The sequence below is a fragment of the Ranitomeya variabilis genome, chromosome 5 (genome assembly GCF_051348905.1).
Source record: "Ranitomeya variabilis isolate aRanVar5 chromosome 5, aRanVar5.hap1, whole genome shotgun sequence".
NCBI lineage: Eukaryota > Metazoa > Chordata > Amphibia > Anura > Dendrobatidae > Ranitomeya > Ranitomeya variabilis.
The window spans coordinates 4,346,497-4,366,005 of NC_135236.1; the positions used below are offsets into that span (position 1 = coordinate 4,346,497).

Below are 19,509 nucleotides of genomic sequence, written 5' to 3' on the forward strand. Positions count from 1 at the left end.
TTGTTTGAATGCAGATTGCACATTTTCTGTTAGTACAATAAACCTCATTTCAAGGCAGAAACATTACTGTGTCCAACAGTTATTAGATACATGAAACTGAAATAGCTGTTGAAAAAAAACAATTTTTATAAAACATTAAGCTTAAGATTAATAGGGGTGCCCAAACTTTTTCATATGACTGTATATGTAGGGAAATCATACAGCACTGTATACAGCCAAAGTAGAAACAAATAGGGCAAAATTGCAACAAAATTGGGCTACAAAGTTCCTGGCATTCCGTAGCCAAGTGTCCCATGCGTCCACAGTTATGGCAGCTTAACCCCCTCGTCCCAATGCGGGCTGTACTTGGGGGCTTGGGAAAACTCCTCCTCTTTGTGAAGTCCGAAATCCCCATAGTTCCTCTTCTTTCACTTCTTTCCCGTCCATGAGTCTGGCCTTCCTATAAGCTCCTGTTCCTGACTCGCTGGGGCTGTACTTTCATGCACCCTGGTCGTTGGGCAGACCAATCATCAGCCAATCTTGCAGCCTCGTCCAGGCTGAGTGGTTTTCTATCCACCACCCATTCTTTTAAGTCACCTGGGAGCTTGGATATAAATTGTTCCAACATGACTACATCCAAGACATGTTCTGCTTCCCGAGCTCCCAGTCCTTCTATCCACCGGGTGCATGCTGTACATAGTGTGTCAGCAAACTCCTGTTGAGTGTGTGCACCAAGCTTGTCAGTCTCTCGAAACGTCGTGTGGTAGGTTTCAGGAGTGACGGCATACCTCTCTAGTAATGCGCTGCGGACGGTAGAGTAACATCTCTGATCCCCAGAAGTTAGTGAAGCTTCTCTGGCTTTTCCATTCAGGTAAAACATATTGGCCATTCACTGACTGACACCTCATGCAGCAGGCAGAGGCTCTCAAATATCCAGAGATGTTCATCAATATCCGAGGTGTCCTCATTGAGCTGTGGTATATCCCGATACCTTAACCCCTTTCTGACCTCGGATGGGATAGTACGTCCGAGGTCAGGCTCCGGCGGTGAGCCCGTATCAAAGCCGGGACATGTCAGCTGTTTTGAACAGCTGACATGTGCCCGTAATAGGCGCGGGCAGAATCGCGATCTGCCCGCGCCTATTAACTAGTTAAATGCCGCTGTCAAACACAGACAGGGACATTTAACTGGCGCTTCCAGCCGGGCGGCCGGAAATGAGCGCATCGCCGACCCCCGTCATATGATCAGAGGTCAGCGATGCTTCTCCATTGTAACCATAGAGGTCATTAAGACCTCTATGGCTACTGATCGCCGGTAGCTGTGAGCGCCCCCCTGTGGTCGGCGCTCACAGCACACCTGATTTTCTGCTGCATAGCAGCGATCTGATGATCGCTGTTATGTAGCAGAGCCGATCGGGCTGTGCCTGCTTCTAGTTTCCCATGGAGGCTATTGAAGCATGGCAAAAGTAAAAAAAAAAAAGTAAAAAAAATGTGAAAAAACAGATATAAAAGTTTAAATCACCCCCCTTTCGCCCCAATCAAAATAAATCAATAAAAAAAAATCAAACATACACATATTTGGTATCGTCGCGTTCAGAATCGCCCAATCTATCAATAAAAAAAAGCATTAACCTGATCGCTAAATGGCGTAATGAGAAAAAAATTAGAAACGCCAGAATTACGTTTTTTTGGTCACTGAGACATTGCATTAAAATGCAATAACGGGTGATCAAAAGAACGTATCTGCACCAAAACGGTATCATTAAAAACGCCAGCTCAGCACGCAAAAAATAAGCCCTCACCAGACCCCAGATCATGAAAAATGGAGACGCTACGAGTATCGGAAAATGGCGCAATTTTTTTATTTTTTTCTTAGCAAAGTTTGGAATTTTTCTTCACCACTTAGATAAAAAATAACCTAGTCATGTTAGGTGTCTATGAACTCGTAGTGACCTGGAGAATCATAATGGCAGGATAGTTTTAGCATTTAGTGAACCTAGCAAAAAAGCCAGACAAAAAACAAGTGTGGGACTGCACTTTTTTTGCAATTTCACCGCACTTGGAATTTTTTCCCCATTTTCTAGTACACAACATGGTAAAACCAATGATGTTGTTCAAAAGTACAACTCGTCCCGCAAAAAATAAGCCCTCACATGGCCAAATTGATGGAAAAATAAAAAAGTTATGGCTCTGGGAAGGAGGGGAGTGAAAAACGAACACAGAAAAACGGAAAATCCCAAGGTCATGAAGGGGTTAACGGTGTGGGATCATGTCTCCTGTTGTCCACTGTCCTCTGTACTAGGGTGGGTGAGGGTACTGTTACATGTACACCCAGATATTTGCATAACACTGCTGCTGTCATGTCGGACGATATTCACACCAGGGCGTCCGACAGACAGCGGTAATTCCATTTATGGCCACTATACGCTCAGCGGCTAGATCTTTATCCAGGTTGCCCAGGGTTAATCTAGCTGGTACTCGGGTTGGAGGCTGGGTCTCGCCCACGGCCTTTAAATAGTGGTGCTGGACTTTGGGTGTCACCGATTATAGCTTGTGCCTCGTGCCTAGTGATTCCGGTCTGGAGTGGTGGTCTTGTTGTAAGGAATATCGTATCTGGTGGTGTATTATCCTTTGTCATATTTCTCCTTCCTATATTTGTATTTGTTTTGCCCTGTGCACATTATAGTGTTTTCCTGTGCGTCTGCGGTGTGGTGCGTTTTAAGTTTTCCCTGTCTGTATCGTCTCTGGAGTTTGGTGTTAGGTCTTTTCATTGGGTGGCGGGTGGTGGTTCCAGCATAGGGCTGAAACAGGAGTCGGGGTCAGGCCTGGTGGCCCAGACATGCATACCATCAGTGTAAATTCTGGGAGAGGGACAGACAGGGTTTTTCCCTAGTGCGAGGGATATTGCAGGGGCCCGGGAAATTTGCCTTAGCCTTCTAGGCACCCCATAACATTATAATCGGCCTAAATTTTGTTTTTCAATGGACCCCATGACTTCCATAACCCGCCAGTTGGAGGCGCTGTCCTTACAGGTCACTGAGTTGAAGGGGGCGGTTCAGCAACAGGGCCTAGTAGTATCTAATGTGCAAACTGAAACTGCAGGTAGAGTTGCAGAGCCAAAGATCCCTTTACCTGAAAAGTTTGCTGGGGAACGCAGTAAATTTTTTATTTTTCGTGAAGCTTGCAAGTTATATTTTCGTATGCGCCCGATTTCCTCAGGTAATGAGGCTCAGCGTGTGGGCCTGGTGTTGTCATTATTGAATAGGGACCCCCAAGCATGGGCATATTCTTTACCATCTGATTCATCTGCATTTAACTCAGTGGAGATTTTTTTTTCTGCTCTTGGGCTCATTTATGATGATCCTGACAGAATGGCTCTAGCAGAATCTAAAATACGCGCTCTCCGCCAGGGAGAGCGAATGGGGGAGGATTACTGTTCTGAATTTTGCTGCTGGGCGGTGGACACACAATGGAATGACCCCGCGTTGTGGAGTCAGTTCGTTCATGGGGTCTCAGGAAGGGTTAAACAAGCCCTCCTGATGTATGAGACTCCTGCTTCTCTAGAGTCTGCTATGAGTCTTGTTGTCCGCATTGATCGCCGTTTGCGTCAGGGGGCGCAAGAGACGCCGCTTTTGGGGGAGGTCGTAGGTGCACGTGAGGTTGCTGCAGGCAAGCCCACAGAGCCTCTGCAAATCGCAGGGGTGTCACATAAATGTCAAGCGCCTTTGCTCAGGAAGCAGGGAGCCTGTTTTTGCTGTGGTAAAGTTGGTCATTATGTTAACGTTTGTCCTCAGCTATCTAAGAAAAATGAAACTGCGGAAAACTACTAAGCTCAGAGGGTGTGGAGGAGACCAATCTGAGCTTATGCATATCCTCCATGGTGGTCTCTAAGTGTATACTTCCTGCCAAAGTAATGCTCGCTGACAGAGAGCTGCCAATCACTCTTTTTGTGGATAGTGGTTCCGCCATTAATCTCATTGATGAGGAGTTTGCGCGCACGGCCGGTTTCAGGATCGAAAAACTGTCTCATCCTATCCGGGTGGTCACGATCAATGCTGCTCCTCTCTCTCAGGGGGAGATTACTGAATTTGTGGCTGAGGTGAAACTCCACATTGGGGTCCTACATTCTGAGCAAGTTACATGTAGGGTGCTCAGTAATCTTCCTGCACAAATGGTTCTGGGTTTTCCATGGCTGTCTATGCACAACCCGGACATTGATTGGAAAACCCAAGACATAATTCAGTGGAGCGGATTCTGCCAGGAGAATTGCCTGGCCACTTGTGTGTCCGCTGTTACTCCCGGGATTCTGGAGTCACTGCTGGATTTCACGGATGTGTTCTCTGAGAAAGGTTGCTCAGAATTGCCACCACATCGACCCTATGACTGTACTATTAGGTTGAAACCAGGGGCCAAATTGCCGAAAGCTAGGATGTTTAACATTTCTGGTACTGAAAGGCAAGCTTTAAAAGATTACATTGCTGAAAGCTTGAGCAAAGGGCTCATCAGGCCTTCGTCCTTGCCGGTGGCAGCGGGGTTCTTCTTCATTAAAAAGAAAGATGGCGGACTACGCCTGTGTCTGGATTTTAGGGAGTTGAACCAGATTACGGTTCGTGATCCATACCCTATGCCACTGATACCAGATTTGTTGAACCAGGTGGCAGGTGCTAAGTGGTTTTCCAAGCTTGACCTCAGGGGGGCGTAGAACCTCATAAGAGTCCGTCAAGGTGATGAGTGGAAGACGGCTTTTAATACTCCTGAGGGTCATTTTGAAAATCTGGTGATGCCATTTGGTTTGACAAACGCGCCTGCTGTATTTCAGCATTTCATAAATGATGTATTCTCTCATGTCCTGGGGAAATTCGTTATTGTGTACCTAGATGACATTCTCATTTATTCATGCAACTGTGATTCTCATTTAGAGCATGCTAGGCAGGTGTTACAGCTACTCAGGGAGAATAAGCTCTATGCTAAACTTGAGAAATGTGTATTTATGGTTCAGGAGTTGCCTTTCTTGGGTTATATTGTGTCCGCTTCAGGGTTTAAAATGGACGCCGCTAAGGTGCAAGCGGTGCTGCGTTGGGAACGGCCTGATAACCTAAAAGCACTTCAGCGGTTCCTTGGATTTTCTATCTATTATAGAAAGTTTATCAAGAATTTTTCTACCATTGCTAAACCGCTAACTGACATGACTAAAAAGGGTACCAATTTCTCCGCCTGGTCTGACGCTGCTGTGCGCGCATTCGAGTTCCCGAAGAACAGTTTTGCTTCGGCCCCCATTCTGGTGCAACCAGACGTTTCAAAACCATTTACTGTGGAAGTTGATGCGTCTGAGGTTGGAGTGGGGGCGGTGCTGTCACAAGGCTCATCCTTGGGCGAGTTGCGTCAGTGCGCCTTCTTCTCCAAGAAGCTGTCGCCCGCTGAACGTAATTACGATATTGGCTTGTTGGCTATCAAGTTGGCTTTTGAGGAATGGCGACACTTTTTGGAAGGGTCGGTACATCAGGTAACGGTTATCACCGACCATAAGAATCTGCTTTATTTGGAGTCAGCCAAGCGTCTGTCCCCCAGGCAGGCTCGCTGGGCATTGTTTTTCACGCGATTCAACTTTTTTGTTACTTACCGACCTGGGTCTAAGAACACTAAGGCGGACTCTTTGTCTAGGTGTTTTCCGGGGGGGTGAACCTCAGGAAGATCCGGTACCCATTCTCCAAAAGGGTGTAGTGGTCTCGGCTCTCACGACTGAGGTTGAGGCTGAGATTGCTGAGGCACAGGAGGAGGTACCACCAGAGCTTCCCATTAACAAATCGTTTGTACCGCTCCATCTTCGCCTAAAGGTGTTGGGTGAGCATCATGATGCTGTCCTGGCTGGTCACCCAGGGGTCAGGGGTACCTTGGAGTTGGTGTCGCGTCGATTTTGGTGGCCCAAAATTTGACAGGACGTTGTCTCGTACGTGTCAGCATGCACCACGTGAGCCAGGGCTAAGACATCCCGCTCTCGTCCTGCTGGCTTACATCCTCTCGGGGTACCCAGTAGGCCATGGACGGAGATCTCCATGGATTTTATCACAGACTTGCCTTCCTCAGCTGGGAACACAGTCATTCTGGTGGTTGTCGATCGGTTCTCAAAGATGTCACATTTTGTATCCTTGCCTTCGTTGCCTAACGCGAAGACTCTGGCTCAGGTATTTGTGCAGGAGGTGGTCAGACTTCACGGGGTCCCGTCTGACATCGTGTCTGATAGGGGTACTCAGTTTGTGGCTAAATTTTGGAAAGCTTTTTGCTCACGGCTAGATATTAAGTTGTTGCATTCATCGGCATTTCATCCTCAGTCTAATGGTCAGACCGAGCGTATGAACCAGAATTTGGAGCAGTACTTACGCTGCTTTGTTTCTGACAACCAGGAGGAATGGTCGACGTTCCTTCCGTTGGCTGAGTTTGCTATAAATAATCACCGCCAGGAATCGTCTGGGGAGTCCCCGTTCTTTTGTGTTTACGGGCTCCATCCTCAATTTTGTACTCTACGTCAGGGGGGCTCTGCCGGAGTCCCGGAGGAGGACCAATTAGGAGCACAACTGTCATCCGTCTGGAGGAGAGTGAAACAGCGCTTGTTGAGTGTGGGTGCAAGGTGCAAATGAGTGGCTGACAGTAGACGTGTGCCAGGTCCGGACTTGAGTGTGGGTGACTGGGTGTGGTTGTCCACTAAAAACATAAGACTCAAAATTCCCTGAAATTGGGTCCAAGATTTATTGGTCCGTTTAGGGTCGCTGCCATCATTAACCCAGTAGCCTACCGATTGGAGCTTCCTACGGTAAATAAGATACACAATGTGTTCCACAGATCTTTATTAAAAAAGGTGGTGGGTTCCATGGATGTGGCGCTGAGGCCTCCTCCAGTCTTTGTGGATGGCAATTTGGAGTTTGAAGTCTCCAAGGTGGTTGACTCTCGAGTAGTGCGCCGCACATTACAGTACCTGGTACACTGGCGTGGTTATGGGCCGGAGGAGAGGTCTTGGGTACCAGCCTTGGACATTCATGCGGACCGGCTGGTCAGCATGTTTCACCGCCGCCATCCGGACAAGCCGGGTCCTGGAAATCGTGAGGGTCCTGGGGTCCCTCGTAGAAGGCGGGGTACTGTCATGTCGGACGATATTCACACCAGGGCGTCCGACAGACAGCGGTAATCCCATTTATGGCCACTATATGCTCAGTAGCGTCGGCTAGACTTGTTTTAGGTTGTCCGGGGTTAATCTAGCTGGTACTCGAGTTGGAGGCTGGGTCACACCCACGGCCTTTAAATAGTGGTGCTGGACTTTGGGCGTCGCCGAATATAGCTTGTGCCTCGTGCCTAGTGAATCCGGTCTGGAGTGGTGGTCTAGGAGAATAAATATTATCTGGTGGTGTATTATCCTTTGTTTATATTTCTCCTTCTTATATTTGTATTTTGATTTTGCCCTGCACACATTATAGTGTTTTCCTGTGCGTCTGCGGTGTGGTGCGTTTTAAGTTTTCCCTGTCTGTATTGTCTCTGGAGTTTGGTGTTAGGTCTTTTCATTGGGTGGCGGGTGGTGGTTCCAGCATAGGGCTGAAACGGGAGTCAGGGCCAGGCCTGGTGGCCCAGACAAGCACACCATTAGTGTAAATTCTGGGAGAGGGACAGACAGGGTTTTTCCCTAGTCTAAGGGATATTGCAGGGGCCCGGGAAATTTGCCTTAGCCTTCTAGGTTCCCCATAACAGCTGCCCCATCTATCTCCGTGGCCTGTGTTACTAGCGCAGCCAACATATGTCTAAAAACTCAGCCAGTTGATCCTCCGCCATCTGGATTACAGCCCTGGGCTGGGGACTCTCCACGGAGCAGCCCTCCTCCACGTCTGAACTGACCTCCTCCTGTGGGTGTTCACGGTCCCAGTCGGCCAAGCGTTGTATTAGGGTTACCCGGTTGTCCTCTGGCAACCACTCTAGCTCTCTCTCAGAGCAAAGGCGTTCTGCTCCTCCTTGTTTTACCTTTTGTAGATGGAGCCTGCCATCTTTTCTGCCAAGTCACTGCTCAATATCTTTCGCGTGTATGCTGTCCAGAGATAGGTGATCCCACCGCTGCCACCACTTGCGAAGATCTGAGGTTGTGGGTTGTAATAACCACATAAGCAGGTTAACAATGCAACTATTCTTTATTCCTTACACCCATGGGCTTTCATCAATTCCAGATAGATGGCCAAAAGACAATGTCCTCAGTCCACATGTTCCCAACCCGGGATCAGTAGTCCCACTGCCCCCGTACCAGGCGATACTCACTGTCTTCCAACTTTTGGTTGGCCCACAGGTTTTCTATCTTCCACCACTATAATCTGTCATTACAGTCTATGCTCCATACCATTACCGTAGCACGCCTTTTGCTCCAGCTGGCAACAACAGACCTTAAGATAGTTCCTCACATCCAGACGATAGATATCGCTACTTCAGCGCATTAAGCTCCAGCTGGAAACTGATCTCCAATCTCCATAGACCATCCATACATGGGCACCAGGACCTCAGCAGTAGATCCTCACCCCTCGGCGTCACTCCACCAACTCCCCCACTAAACATATGGCTTATTGTTCTCCCTTCCTGGCATCAGCCTCTTGAAGTGTTCACACCATCCTCCCCAAAGCTAACTGTGCATTGGTGGAAGTATTTTTCTCTGGTCGTACCCATCACCTGGGATTGCATGTGAGTCCCCCTGTCTGTAAAAAGTCTGTATTCCTTAGAGCTGCGGACTGCTCTCTGTGTGCATTGGTCCAATAGTCTTTAGAACAAGGCCAGCTCCTCACACTGAAATTAAGCTCTAGTCCACTATGGACCACCATTGACACTGACATTAACCTCTTCTCCACTATGGACCACCAGGGATGCGGATATTAACCCCTTCCCTGCTACAGACCACCAGGGATGCGGACATTAGCCTGTTCCCGGCTCTAGACCACCAGCAGTAACCTCACAATCAGTGTAAATCACGACCCCGTCCCCCATGATCACTCACCTCCCCCCATGTGAGTCTCCCACACAGGAGGAACAATGGGACGAGATGTAACTAACCTGCAGGAGGCCGAGGCAGCAGCCATATAGAATCTGGTACTTGTAGTGCACACCATAAACTCACATTCAGGCGCCATGTCAGACAGCAGATACCGCATTTATTCAGATGCAGGATACAGTGCACATGTAATAGAGCTCATTATAACTGCCAGGAACATAGGTTGTCAGACACTTCTCATCAAGCATTAGTCGTTTTGAACAGTTTTCAAATGCCAGCGATTTCTGGACACAACCTCTTGAGCGCCCATGGTACATGGCCAGGGGTGGTGGGGTGTGATGCTCAGTGGAGAAGCCGCCACCAGATACATGTGGCTGCAGGCGACATTAGGAATTGCTCTGTGCTCGTCTCTGCAGATTACTCCGTGACGTTCTAATTAAATGATCCTGAAAACAAGGAAAAATGTAATTAATATAAGTCAGTCTCTGTGTACAGGCAGAGTCAGTCTGTCAGTCTCTGTGTACAGGGGGTCAGTCTACCAGACTCTCTGTGTACAGGTGGGGTCAGTCTTTTTGTGCAGGCGGTGGTCAGTCTGTCAGCCTCTCAGTGTACAGGTGGGATTCAGTCTGTGTCTTTTTGTGTACAGGTGGGGGTCTTCCTCACAACTCTTAAGTCATAATTTGTAGGCATTTCATGTATTTTTGAGGGAATCTGTCAGCACAGGAATGATTGTTCCAACTAAGTACAGGCACTCGGTGGCCAAATATTTCCATGTACCTTGCCACCCATTTGTATGGCCCCTAGTTAAGTCCGCCACGGGGAACCAATACATCCTAGTGGTGATGGACTATGCAACACAGCACCCGGAGGTGGTACTACTGAGAAACTCCTCCGCTAGGAATATAGCCTGAGAGCTAGTCCATATTTTCTCCCTAACGGGACTGCCAAAGGAAATACTGATGAACCAAGGAACTCCTTTTATGTCCAAAGTGATGAGGGAGTTGTGTAAGACTCTCCATATTACACAACCCAACACGTCGGTTTACCATACACAGATGGACAGCCTGGTGGAGGGGTTCAACAAGACCTTGAAATCCATCCTTAAGAAGGTTGTGAAGAAAGATGGCAGAAACTGGGATTGTCTACTGCTTTACCTGTTGTTCTTTATCAGGGAAGTTCTTCTGTCCTCTACAGGGTTCTCACCGTTTGAGCTGCTATTCAGACGGCACCCTTGGGATTTCTGAACATTGCAAAGGAGACGCGGGAAGCAGAGGTTACACCCCACTGGAGCATGTGGCCCAGATGCAGGACTGGATCGCAAACGTGATGTTGATTATGACGGGGAGCCTCCTTCAAACATAAGAGGCCCATGCAAGGGTCTACAATTGGGCAGCGAGGCTGAGACAGTTTAGCCCTGAAGACTGGGTATTGGTGTTGGCACCCAGTGTTGAAAGAAAATTTCTGGCCAAGTGGCAGGGACCTTACGAGGTGGTGGAAAAATTAAATGTCGTAAACTACAAGGTCCACCAGCCAGAGAGAAGAAAGCAGTACAAAGTGTACCACATCAACCTGCTGAAACTGTGGCAAGAAACAGAAAAGGTGGAAGCTACATGCTTGGGGTCAATCCTGAAGCCAGGGTCAAAGATTTCACAGTGGCAGATGCCCTGTCACCGGACGAGAAATAACAGTGCCGAGAACTGCTTCACTGGAACCAAGATTTGTATTCCGAGCTGCCAGAATGTATCCACGTTGTTGAGCAAGAGATTTTCACAGAACCGCACATGCGGATTAACCAAAAGCCGTTGTCACACTCAGGAAGGGAAAGCCTGGCGGGCAGCACAACAGATACAAACAACGGGATGTAAAAAGAAAGAGGAAGACCCTAACAGTAGGGAGTGAGGAATGGGGCATCTCCTATCAACAGCCTGTGCCTGTCCCTAAGCTCCTCTAACACCCTATCTGAGTCCTTCCACCCGCCGCCATCACGTGTCTAATCCCTAGCTGTCACCTCACTATACCCTGGCTAGTGCACTGGCCGGCAAGGATGCAAGCCTCACCACTGCAGATGGTATCATCACAGGGAAAGTGACAAACACAAGACAGATAAGGAAAGGAACAATGAAACTTAGATCCAGCCTCTGTGCAAAGCTCCACACAGCAGAGGATACAGGACCAGGAACTCGAACTCCACTGCAGCAGCTGATACACCACTGGCACCAGAGACCTCCAAACTCCAAGGCTGGTCTTCAGAGCAAACTCTATTACTAGCAGTCAGCTGATGAGTCATGCGAGTATTTAAAGGATGGTGAGAGTGGTCACCACCCACATCAGCTGACCAGCAACAAAGGAGCTGCCAGCAAGGAAACTGACATTAACCCTTGCTGGCCCAAAAGTAAAAACGTTTAAATTAAAGCAGAACCAGAGCTGTCACAACTCCAAAATCGAATTGTGACAGCCGTATTGGATTCCCAAAGCCCACTACAAGGTGATCTCCAAGGCGGTGAGGAGAATGTTGAGTCTGGGAGTCATCGAGGAGTCAAAGCACGGCTGGTCCAGCCCCATTCTTCTTGTGTCGAAGCCGGACGGAGAGTCGCATTTCTGTAACAACTACAGGAAGCTAAATGAGCTGTCCAAGTTTGACACATATCCGATGCCCTGGGTTTATGAGCTCATTGAGAAGCTAGGGTCAACCAGATATATCACCACCCTGGACCTAATGAATGATACTGGAAAATTATCCTGTCCTCAAGTGCCAAGGAGAAGACGGCCTTCTCTACACCTGATGGATGCTTCCAGTATTCCAGGATGCCGTTCAGTCTGCAGTGAGCCCCAACTCTCTTCCAGTGGGCCATAGACCGGATTCTAGCCTCTCACACAAAGTACACCGCAGCTTATCTGGATGACATTGTGATCTTCAGCCAAACTGAGGAAGTCACCGTCACCTGCAGAAGGTCCAGGCATTACTGGATACACTGAGGAAGGCAGGGTTTATCATAAACCCAAATAAGTGCACCATGGGGAAAGAAGAGGCAAAATACTTAAGGTACCTTCGCACATAACGATATCGTTAACGATATCGTTGCAACGTCACGCTTTTGGTGACATAGCAACGATCCCGCTAACGATCTCGTTATAGTGTAACAGCGACCAACGATCAGGTGCCTGCTGGGAGATCGTTGGTCGTAGGGAATGATCAGGACCTTTATTTCGTCGCTGATCACCTGCTGTCATCGCTGGATCGGCGTGTGTGATGCCGATCCAGCGATGTGTTCACTTGTAACCAGGGTAAATATCGGGTTACTATCGCGCTTAGTAACCCGATATTTACCCTGGTTCACTTGTAACCAGGGTAAATATCAGGTTATTATCGCGCTTAGTAACCCGATATTTACCCTGGTTACCATTGTAAAAGTAAAAAAAAAAAAAAACAGTACAAACTCACATTCCGATGTCTGTCACGTCCCCCGGCGTCAAATTCCCTGCACTGTCAGCGCCGGTCGTAAAGCAGAGCACAGTGGTGACGTCACCGCTGTGCTCTGCTTTACGGCCGGCGCTGACACAGTCAGTGTGGGAAGCTGACGGCGGGGGACGTGACAGACATCGGAATGTGAGTATGTACTGTTTTTTTTTTTTTTTACTTTTACAATGGTAACCAGGGTAAATATCGGGTTACTAAGCGCGGCCCTGCACTTAGTAACCCGATGTTTACCCTGGTTACCCGGGTGCTGCAGGGGGACTTCGGCATAGTTGAAGACAGTTTCAACGATGCCGAAGTCGTTCCCCTGATCGTTGGTCGCTGGAGAGAGCTGTCTGTGTGACAGCTCCCCAGCGACCACACAACGACTTACCAACGATCACGGCCAGGTCGTATCGCTGGTCGTGATCGTTGGTAAGTCGTTAAGTGTAACGGTACCTTTAGGCTACAGCATTGGGAGAGGCAAAATAAAGCCGCAAATAGATAAGGTGGAGGCAATCCAAATGTGGCCACAACCGGTCTCCAAGAAACAAGTTTGGCCTTTCTGGGAATTGTGGCATACTATCAGTGATTTATCCTGAATTTCCTCATGATAGCCGCCCCCTGACTAATTTCTTAAGGGCACAAAGATGTTGATGACCAAATGGTCCTCTAAAGTGGAGATGACATTCCAGGAGTTGAAGCTCGCCCTGTGCAAACAGCTGGTCTTGGTCACACCTGACTTCACTAAGGAGTTTGTGGTCTAGATGGCGCATCCGAGGTTGATTTGGGAGCTGTGTTGTTACCATCTACCTTTCATATCTCCCCTTTTCCTCATTGATTGTAAGATTGCGAGCAGGGCCCTCATTCCTCTTGGTATCTGTTTTTATCTATGTGTTTATTATTATTGTCACGATAATGTAAAAATGCCATATTATGAGTTTAGTTTCAGTAGGTCACATGGCTTCCAGACACACACTGCAGTTTTAACCCCCCTTTCTCCCCCTCTGTATTTGCTCATACAACAAACAAAGCCCTATGGCAGATAATCTGTGTAGCTTGATACCAATGTGTGAGCAGCTTATGGCTTCTAACTGCAGAAGACCAATCCCATAAAGCCACCCATTCCCCCTCCCCTTACCAACCCAAGGAATGTCTTTGGGGACTCAAAAACGTAAATAGCAGAACGAGCAGTGCATGTCACTAATCAGTCACTCAGTGATGTCAAGACCTAATGGTATAAGACCCTGAGAGCTCAATTTTCACTAGCCTTTGACCAGGAAGCTAGCTGAGAGACACTCTGTAATGCATTCTGATGTCCGCCCATCCCCCAAGCCACATGGTCTGCCATGAGCTGAAATGATATAAGGAACTGTAAGTTTTTTTTCTTATGTTAATCCCTCTTTATTTGTAATTATCATGAACACATGATTTGTCTTCTTTACAGTATCTTTTTATACTTTGTAAACACTGCCTACCTTTTTTGGAGTAAAATATAAAATTACTAGCGTTGTCTCTCCCTGCTCTAAATGAACTGTCGCGACCTCTGAAGTGAATTACGCTACTGATTTGGGTTGGCTCCGGACCCATTAATCGGAGCTGGTGGCAGCATACTTTGTCCTGTGCCATTGGGCGTCTTTCCAGCGACATTGATAATTATTGTTCCTGCCTGTGTGGGAGTAGTTATATCGCCCTTGCTGTAGCGTGCCCAATAGCCAGTACATAGCAGGCAGCCTTTCTGGAGACTAGGTACAGTACCCCGACTGACCTGAGGGTAAGGGGGGGCGCCAGAGAGCTGCAAGTTCCAAAGTGGAACTGGGAAGTGGGATATAGATAAATCCCCTCAGAAGGAACCAGGGGCAATCAAACAACCCCACTTCATGACAAATTGGTGTGAGTGGTGGGGATGATAATGATATCCTCCCCAGGATCCCTGACATATTGCTGGGATTCGTGACATATTGTGGGCAGCATTGTGTGAACCGTGACAATTATTCTGTAATGTCTATTGTCTGTACAAGTCCCCTATAAAATGTAAAGTGCTACGGAATATGTCAGAGCTATAGAAATAAAATTATTATTATTAAATTATTATTATGTTGTTCCAGGAAATAGATGGGGCCAAACATCCAGTCCAATACCTGAGCAGGAAACCATCCTCCTGAGAAAATAACTATGCCATTGTTGAGAATGAGTGTTTGGTTATCAAAATGCCAATTGACATGCTGAGGTACTACCTGTTGGGATGAAAGTCCAGGCTAGTATCAGATCATGTGCGCCTGAGATGGATGAGGGAAAAGAAGGGGAAGAATGCAGGGCGACTAGGTGGTTTCTCCTGCTCCACGACTTTCGTTTTTATGTGGAGCACAGGCCCGGGAAACTACATGGTAATACAGATGCCCTGTTCATTGAGTGAAGGCGCCATAACCCCAGGCTTTTGGCAGACGGAGGATATGTGACAGAGTCATGGGCAAAGTACTGGAGGGAAGATATGTTTCACTGAGACTATTAGCTTCAGTGATTTGAAACCTAGAAGTTTCCTCGTTAATCGGCCATTTTAAGGGCACTGATTTTGTGGACAGCCATACAGCTGGTGGGAGGTTGTCCACCTTATCTCCACCTCAGGGTGTGGTCTTGGGTTTAAATAGTCGGCCTTCAGAGGCTTTCAGTGTTCGCTAGGCCTGGACAGTGGAGCTGCAGTGCTATGTGTCCTGACAAGGAAGCTGAACCTGTGGATATTGATTTTTCCTGAACGGGTGGGATCCACGCAACCACAGGAACTGTACAGTATGTTATGTTTTGTTTTTCCTTAGGCTGGGAAGGCCTTGTTTATTTTTGCTAACTCTGCACTGGCTTATGCCGCACTCCTAATAAACCAGTGAGAGACTAAAGGTACCGTCACATTAAGCGACGCTGCAGTGATACAGACAACGATGCCGATCGCCGCAGCGTCGCTGTGTGGTCGCTGGAGAGCTGTCACACAGACAGCTCTCCAGCGACCAACGATGCCGAGGTCCCCGGGTAACCAGGGTAAACATCGGGTTACTAAGCGCGGCCCTGCACTTAGTAACCCGATGTTTACCCTGGTTACCAGTGAAGACATCGCTGAATCCACGTCACACACACCGATCCAGCGATGTCAGCGGGTGATCCAGCGATGAAATAAGGTGCTGGCCTTCTAGCTCCGACCAACGAAGTCACAGCAGGATCCAGATCGCTGCTGCGTGTCAAACACAACGATATCGCTATCCAGGACGCTGCAACGTCACGGATCGCTAGCGATATCGTTACAAAGTCGTTTCGTGTGAAGGTACCTTTAGAGACAGTGTTCCTTTGCCTACCACCCTAAGCTGATCTACCACCCCCCCAAACGTCATCTCTGGATGGTCACATTCCCCTTTATTCTTCCATAGCTGGTCATTGTCCCCTTTCCTCCTCTCCTTCATATGTCACTGAGATTCCTGTGTACAGGAGTGGAGACAATCTAGAAGGTCCCATTCATCCATCCGGTCCTCGTCTATGCTGCGCTTTTACTCGCTGAGTCTGGATCCATAACCTGTTGCAGCTTTTAGCTGATTTCTCAGTGCTCAGACATTGGGAGAATAAAGGTTTTGTTGGAGACAAGCGGCAGCCAAGATACAGGAAAGACCTGAGCAGAGACAAGGGGCGTCGAGGGCCGGTGTTATGCTGCAGTATGTGAGGGCGCAGTGGGCATGACCAGCCACAGAAGGCCCAGTGGGCATGACCAGTCACAGAAGGCCCAGTGGGCACGGCCGGTCACAGAGGGTTACATCGGGAACAGCTGGGACAATCACAGAGAGCAAAGTGAACATGTCCGGGCCAGTAACAAAGGACGCAGTGGGCACATCCAGGCCAGCCACAGTGGGCACAGCAGACAGGTCACAGAGGCCACATTGTGGGTGATATTTATAGCACACAGTTTATTCAAGTAATGAAGTTTTGAGTCATTCATCGTCATCTGCTCCAGGAGGAATCACTCAACTCGCCCCAGAGACAACTGCCAGAGGCAACTACTCACCAGGTACAGGGAGGAGCCCAACAATATCGCCTTCTGCGTCACCTCCAGGTCCAGCGGGAAGGAAACCAGAAAGTGATCACCCTCCATCTTGATCATTCCGACTACATGCTGCTCATCCTGAGACTTCACCTTGGAAAGAGACAGAGAGATGGTTCCTCTGAAATGTGTCACCCTAAAAGGGGTAGGGCCATAGATGCCTTCTGTCTATCACCCTGCAGGGGTGGAATCATAACTCTCTACTATCTGTATCACCCTGCAGGGGACGGCTCATAGCTCTCCTCTATCTGTATCACCCTGCAAGGGACAGTTCATAGCTCTCTTCTATCTGTATCACCCTGCAGGAGACGGGTCATAGCTCTCTTCTATCTGTATCACCCTGCAGGGGACGGCTCATAGCTCTCTTCTATCTGTATCACCCTGCAGGGGACGGCTCATAGCTTTCTTCTATCTGTATCACCCTGCAGGGGACGGCTCATAGCTCTCTTCTATCTGTATCACCCTGCAGGGGACGGCTCATAGCTTTCTTCTATCTGTATCACCCTGCAGGGGACGGCTCATAGCTCTCTTCTATCTGTATCACCCTGCAGGGGACGGCTCATAGCTCTCTTCTATCTGTATCACACTGCAGGGGACGGGTCATAGCTCTCTTCTATCTGTATCACACTGCAGGGGACGGGTCATAGCTCTCTTCTATCTGTATCACACTGCAGGGGACGGGTCATAGCTCTCTTCTATCTGTATCACACTGCAGGGGACGGCTCATAGCTCTCTTCTATCTGTATCACCCTGCAGGGGACGGGTCATAGCTCTCTTCTATCTGTATTACCCTGCAGGGGATGGCTCATAGCTCTCTTCTATCTGTATCACCCTGCAGGAGACGGCTCATAGCTCTCTTCTATCTGTATCACCCTGCAGGGGACGGCTCATAGCTCTCTTCTATCTGTATCACCCTGCAGGGGACGGCTCATAGCTCTCTTCTATCTGTATCACCCTGCAGGGGACGGCTCATTGCTCTCTTCTATCTGTATCACCCTGCAGGAGACGGCTCGTAGCTCTCTTCTATCTGTATCACCCTGCAGGGGACGGCTCATAGCTCTCTTCTATCTGTATCACCCTGCAGGGGACGGCTCATAGCTCTCTTCTATCTGTATCACACTGCAGGGGACGGCTCATAGCTCTCCTCCATCTGTATCACCCTGCAGGGGACGGCTCATAGCTCTCTTTTATCTGTATCACCCTGCAGGGGACGGCTCATTGCTCTCTTCTATCTGTATCACCCTGCAGGAGACGGCTCGTAGCTCTCTTCTATCTGTATCACCCTGCAGGGGACGGCTCATAGCTCTCTTCTATCTGTATCACCCTGCAGGGGGCGGCTCATAGCTCTCTTCTATCTGTATCATCCTGCAGGGGACGGCTCATAGCTCTCTTCTATCTGTATTACTCTGCAGGGGACGGCTCATAGCTTTCTTCTATCTGTATCACCCTGCAGGAGACGGCTCATAGCTCTCTTCTATCTGTATCACCCTGCAGGGGACGGCTCATAGCTCTCTTCTATCTGTATCATCCTGCAGGGGACGGCTCATAGCTCTCTTCTATCTGTATCATCCTGCAGGGGACGGCTCATAGCTCTCTTCTATCTGTATTACTCTGCAGGGGACGGCTCATAGCTTTCTTCTATCTGTATCACCCTGCAGGAGACGGCTCATAGCTCTCTTCTATCTGTATCACCCTGCAGGGGACAGCTCATAGCTCTCTTCCATCTGTATCACACTGCAGGGGACGGCTCATAGCTCTCTTCTATCTGTATTATCCTGCAGGGGACGGCTCATAGCTCTCTTCTATCTGTATCACCCTGCAGGGGACAGCTCATAGCTCTCTTCTATCTGTATCACCCTGCAGGGGACGGCTCATAGCTCTCTTCTATCTGTATTACTCTGCAGGGGACGGCTCATAGCTTTCTTCTATCTGTATCACCCTGCAGGAGACGGCTCATAGCTCTCTTCTATCTGTATCACCCTGCAGGGGACGGCTCATAGCTCTCTTCTATCTGTATTATCCTGCAGGGGACGGCTCATAGCTCTCTTCTATCTGTATCACCCTGCAGGGGACGGCTCATAGCTCTCTTCTATCTGTATCATCCTGCAGGGGACGGCTCATAGCTCTCTTCTATCTGTATTACTCTGCAGGGGACGGCTCATAGCTTTCTTCTATCTGTATCACCCTGCAGGAGACGGCTCATAGCTCTCTTCTATCTGTATCACACTGCAGGGGACGGCTCATAGCTCTCTTCTATCTGTATCACCCTGCAGGGGACGGCTCATAGCTCTCTTCTATCTGTATCATCCTGCAGGGGACGGCTCATAGCTCTCTTCTATCTGTATTACCCTGCAGGGGACGGCTCATAGCTCTCTTCTCTCTGTATCACCCTGCAAGGGACGGCTCATAGCTCTCTTCTATCTGTAACACCCTGCAGGGGATGGCTCATAACTCTCTTCTATCTGTATCACCCTGCAGGGGACGGCTCATAGCTCCCTTCTATCTGTATCACACTGCAAGGGACGGCTCATAGCTTTCTTCTATCTGTATCACCCTGCAGGGGACGGCTCATAGCTCTCTTCTATCTGTATCACCCTGCAGGGGACGGCTCATAGCTCTCTTCTATCTGTATCACCCTGCAGGGGACGGCTCATAGCTCCCTTCTATCTGTATCACACTGCAAGGGACGGCTCATAGCTCTCTTCTATCTGTATCATCCTGCAGGGGACGGCTCATAGCTCTCTTCTATCTGTATCACCCTGCAGGGGACAGCCCATAGCTCTCTTCTATCTGTATCACCCTGCAGGGTGCGACCCATAGCTCTCTTCTATCTGTATCACCCTGCAGGGGACGGCTCATAGCTCTCTTCTATCTGTATCATCCTGCAGGGGACGGCTCATAGCTCTCTTCTATCTGTATCACCCTGCAGGGGACGGCTCATAGCTCCCTTCTATCTATATCACCCTGCAGGGGACGGCTCATAGCTCTCGTCTAT

General features: G+C 48.8%; 1 protein-coding gene across 1 annotated transcript in view; it reads right to left on the bottom strand.

Annotated features, from left to right (window-relative positions):
* Positions 1-9,125: 9,125 nt before the first annotated feature.
* Positions 9,126-19,509, bottom strand: part of LOC143774144 (phospholipid scramblase 2-like) — a 39,277-nt gene continuing 28,893 nt past the window's right edge. Inside the window, exons 6-7 of the mRNA XM_077261476.1 lie at positions 16,479-16,607; positions 9,126-9,431 (exon numbers count right to left, since the gene is read on the bottom strand). Coding sequence (XP_077117591.1) covers positions 9,372-9,431; positions 16,479-16,607 — 189 coding nt within the window. The 3' untranslated portion in view covers positions 9,126-9,371. The remainder of the gene's footprint in view (positions 9,432-16,478; positions 16,608-19,509) is intronic.